At 38.2% G+C, this 4,439-nt stretch overlaps 1 protein-coding gene across 1 annotated transcript; it reads left to right on the top strand.

Annotated features, from left to right (window-relative positions):
* Positions 1–716: 716 nt before the first annotated feature.
* Positions 717–1,153, top strand: LOC131614171 (uncharacterized). Its single transcript, XM_058885795.1, has 2 exons — positions 717–993; positions 1,116–1,153. The coding sequence occupies exons 1-2, from the start codon at positions 717–719 to the stop codon at positions 1,151–1,153; spliced, it is 315 nt and encodes a 104-aa protein (XP_058741778.1).
* Positions 1,154–4,439: the final 3,286 nt, after the last annotated feature.

Genomic DNA, 4,439 nt, shown 5'->3' with positions numbered 1-4,439 from the left:
CTCTTCGCGCTTGTCACTGAGTTTGTAGTCGAATAGGAATAGATTATCCTCTTAGGAGATTAATATTGCTTAATCGATGATAGATAGGAACCGAATCAGTAATTCGACTTTTCAGCTTATTTGATAATCACTTTTTCATAATCATTTTTTTTGTTTAATCAAAATTGAACCAACCCCCCCCCCTAATCGATTTTGCATCAGTTGATAATAAACAAGAATGCTTGCGATACGACTCGAGCCATTGTCGCTAAACTACAGTTTTACAAATTAACTCGTTTTTGATCCGCGCGCGACAGGTGATCAACACTCACATGTTATCCGAGGAAGCTGATGACTGGTGGGTTGCTACTATAGCTGAATTGGATTCTGATGGTATCGCGATTACTTAGGTTGTACTCAAGAGGGAACTTATGCGGAAATGCTTTCCTGAAGATGTTCGGGGAAGAAAAGAAATTGAGTTTTTGGCGTTGAAACAGTGTAGTATGACGGCGCCGAAGTATGCTTCCAAATTTGTTAAGTTGGATAAGTACTACGTGCACAACAACAACGATGGAGCTGGTGAATTCTCAAAGTCTATCAAATTTGAGAATGGCCTTCGTGACGAGATCAAGCAAGACATCAAGTATCAGAGGATTCGTTGATTTGCCGATTTAGTAGATTGTAGCAGAATCTTTGAGGAGGATAACCTTAGGATGAAGTCATCTCACTCCCGCGAGATGGTTGACAAAAAGGGTAAGAAGCCTATGTATCGAGGTAAGCCATATGGTAAAGGAAATCCAAAAGCTGATGATGGGAAAAGGCCTAGTGGGGGAGATTTTGGAGCTTTTGTTAGATGTTATAACTGTGGCAAAGTCGGACATCATAGGAATGAGTGTAAGGCTGAACAGAAAACGTGCTTCAAGTGTGGTAAAGTGGGTCATGTTGTTGCTGACTGTAAGATGAAGACTGTGACTTGCTACAATTGCGGTGAAGAGGGTCACATCAGTCCACAGTGTACAAAACCAAAGAAGAACCAATCTGGCGGAAAGTTTTTGCTTTGTTTGGATCAGAGACTACTCTAGAGGATAGATTGATTAAAGGTACGTGTTTCATACATGACACACCTTTAATTGCAGTTATTGATACTAGTGATGATTGGAAAAGCAGTGAGTAGTGAATTTCCAGTGGTGTGTGATTTTCCAGAATTTTTTCTAGAAGATGTCAGAGAGGTGCCGCCTGAGAGAAGTGGAATTCGCTATCGAGTTGATCCCTGGAACTAGTCCTGTATCGATAGCACCTTATAGAATTTCAGTATCTGAGTTGGCTGAATTGAAGAGTCAATTAGAGGAGTTGCTTGAAAAGGAATTTATTCATCCTAGTGTTTCTCCGTGGGGTGCGCCGGTGTTGCTCGTAAAGAAGAAGGAAGTTTACATGAGGTTATGTGTAGACTATAGATAGTTGAATAAGGTTACTATCAAGAATTGGTATTCGTTGTTGAGAATTGATGATTTAATGGATCAACTGGTTGGAGCGTGTGTATTCAGTAAAATTGATTTGAGGTCCAGATATCATCACATTTGTGTGAAAGCGGGCGGTATTCAGAAGACTGCGTTCAGAACGAGGTATGGTCATTACGAGTATACAGTAATGTCATTCAGAGTGACTAATGCACCTGGTGTTTTTATGGAATATATGAATAGGATTTTCCATCCTTATCTCGACAAGTTCGTAGTGGTGTTTATAGATGATATTCTGATATATTCCAAGAATGAAGAAGAGCACGCAGAGCATCTTAGAGTTGTGTTGGAATTGTTGAAAGAAAAGAAACTTTATGCTAAGCTGTCAAAGTGTGAGTTCTGGTTAAATGAGGTAAGTTTTCTTGGTCATGTGATTTCCAAGAATGGTATTGTTGTTGATCCTACGAAGGTGGAAGCGGTATCTCAATGGGAAGCTCCGAAGTCTGCTTCAGAAATTCGTAGTTTTCTTGGTCTTGCAGGTTACTATAGGAAATTTATAGAAGGATTCTCGAAGTTAGCATTGTCGTTAACTAAGTTGACGAGAAAAGGTCAAGTATTTATCTGGGATTCGAAGTATGAAGAAGGATTCCAAGAGTTGAAGAAGAGATTAACTAGTGCTCCTATCCTGATTTTGCCGAATGCGTCATAATCTTTTATGGTATATTGTGATGCTTCATTGATGGGATTAGGTGGCGTTTTAATGCATAATCAACAGGCAGTGGCTTATGCGTCGAGACAACTTAAGATTCATGAGAGGAATTATCCGACTCATGATTTAGAGTTGGCAACCGTAGTATTTGTATTGAAACTGTGGAGGCATTATCTGTACGGTTCGAGGTTTGAAGTATTTAGTGATCATAAGAGTTTGCAGTATCTCTTCGATCAAAAAGAGCTTAATATGAGGCAAAGGAGATGTTTATAATTTCTTAAGGATTATGACTTTGGATTGAATTACCATCTGGGTAAAGCGAACATTATTGCTGATGCTTTTAGTAGGAAGTCTTTACATATGTCGATGCTGATGGTGAAAGAATTGGACTTAATCGAACAATTCAGAGACTTGAGTTTGGTATGTGAAGATGCTCCTAACAGTGTTAAATTGGGTATGTTAAAGTTGACAAGTGGTATCCTTGATGAGATTAGAGCAGGTCAAAAAATTGATATTGAATTAGTTGATAAATTGACTTTGATTAATCATGGCAAAGGAGGTGAATTCAGAATTGATGAGAATGATATTTTGAGGTTTGGTAATCGAGTATGTGTTCCTGATGTTACCGAACTAAAGAAGAGTATTTTGGAGGAAGGACACTATAGTGGATTAAGTATTCATCCTGGTGCTACCAAGATGTATCATGATCTGAAGAAGTTGTTTTGGTGGCCTGGAATGAAGAAGGAAATAGTTAAGTTTGTCTATTCTTGTTTGACTTGCTAGAAGTCGAAGATTGAGCATCAGAAGTCGTATAGAGCTATGCAACCGTTGTTTATTCCATAATGGAAGTGTGACAGCGTATCCATGGATTTTGTTTCCGGTTTGCCGAGGACTGTTAAGAATTGTAAAGCTATTTGGGTTATTGTGGACAGATAGACGAAATTTGCTCACTTCATCTCGATGAGAATGGATTATCCTATGGAGAGGTTAGCTCAACTATATATTGAGAAGATAGTGAGTCTGCATGGTATTCCTTCGAGTATCGTTTCAGATAGAGATCCAAGGTATACATCAAGATTCTGGGAGGGTTTGCAGAAAGCGTAGGGTACTAAATTAAGATTGAGTTCTGTTTATCATCCACAAACTGATGGTCAGACAGAGAAGACGATTTAATCATTGGAAGATTTATGGCGTGCTTGTGTGCTGGAAAAAGGTGGTGCTTGGGATAGTTACCTACCTTTGATCGAATTTACTTATAATAATAGTTATCATTCGAGTATTGGTATGGCCCCGTTTGAGGCTTTGTATGGTCGATGGTGTAGGACGCCATTATGCTGGTATGAATCTGATGAAAGTACTATAATTGGGCTAGAGATTATTCAGGAAACTACAGAGAAGATTAAAATGATTCAGGAGAAAATGAAAGCTTCTCAGAGTCGCCAGAAGAGCTACCATGATTGTTAGAACAAGATTTGTTCTGATCAATATTTTGTGTTTTGATGATAACATTATATATGAATTTTATATAAGATAATGTGGTACTCTAATCCTTTGCATTTTCCATTTCAGGAAATATATAAAGAGTATGCACAAATCAGCGCTCAGAAGCAACTGACTCTGGAAGTTCTGGATGGCTTCATCAGAACATGCTCTGGCAAGACATAAGAAGATGATCAAGCAGAATCAGAACATGAACTGAAAGAATCAGAAAAACGAAGTCAGAAGCAGAAGCACTGAAGTTCTGAATGGTATCACGCTCAAGCTCTTCAAAGTCAGAAGATAAGAAGATGTTATGCACCAAGCTGTTGACTCTGATATTCAAACATTGTTCTATACAAAATCTGAGTCCAAAAGCAAGTACAAGATGGAAGGCTGAAACGTCTAATATCTGCCTGACAAAAGGAATGTTAGAAGCTACAAAATGCAAAGTCATTAAAAGCCGGAAAAGCAAGGCTCGAGGTAGTTGACAAAAGTGTGAAACATTAAATGCAGAGTTATACTATTCATGCAAAGCATTAAATGATCCCAACGGTCATTTTCTCTCAGCGCTTATTAATAGAAGTTCTGATCAAAAGCAAAGTAGAACACTTGTGCAAAATACTTAAACGCTGTCAAAATCAAAGCTCACGAACTTCATCTTCAACCTCACAAACTCTTGTAATATTTAGTGAGCGTTAAGCTTAGAACTTAAGAGAAATATCACAGTTGTGATTACAGCTTTATTAGAAGCAATCTAAACTCTTGTAAACATTATTTTACATTGTTTGTAAAAGGTTCCTAGAGTGATCAAGTTG

Source organism: Vicia villosa, linkage group LG6, assembly GCF_029867415.1.
Source record: "Vicia villosa cultivar HV-30 ecotype Madison, WI linkage group LG6, Vvil1.0, whole genome shotgun sequence".
Classification (NCBI taxonomy): domain Eukaryota; kingdom Viridiplantae; phylum Streptophyta; class Magnoliopsida; order Fabales; family Fabaceae; genus Vicia; species Vicia villosa.
This window is presented reverse-complemented; position numbering and strand designations above follow the sequence as displayed.

What these genes read in the sequence shown, in the direction of transcription:
- LOC131614171 (XM_058885795.1), top strand. Translation starts at nt 717, where the DNA reads ATGGTTGACAAAAAGGGTAAGAAGCCTATGTATCGAGGTAAGCCATAT. An exon ending in GGGTCACATCAGTCCACAGT is followed by an intron (nt 994 to 1,115) that starts GTACAAAACCAA and finishes CTTTAATTGCAG; the next exon opens with TTATTGATACTAGTGATGAT.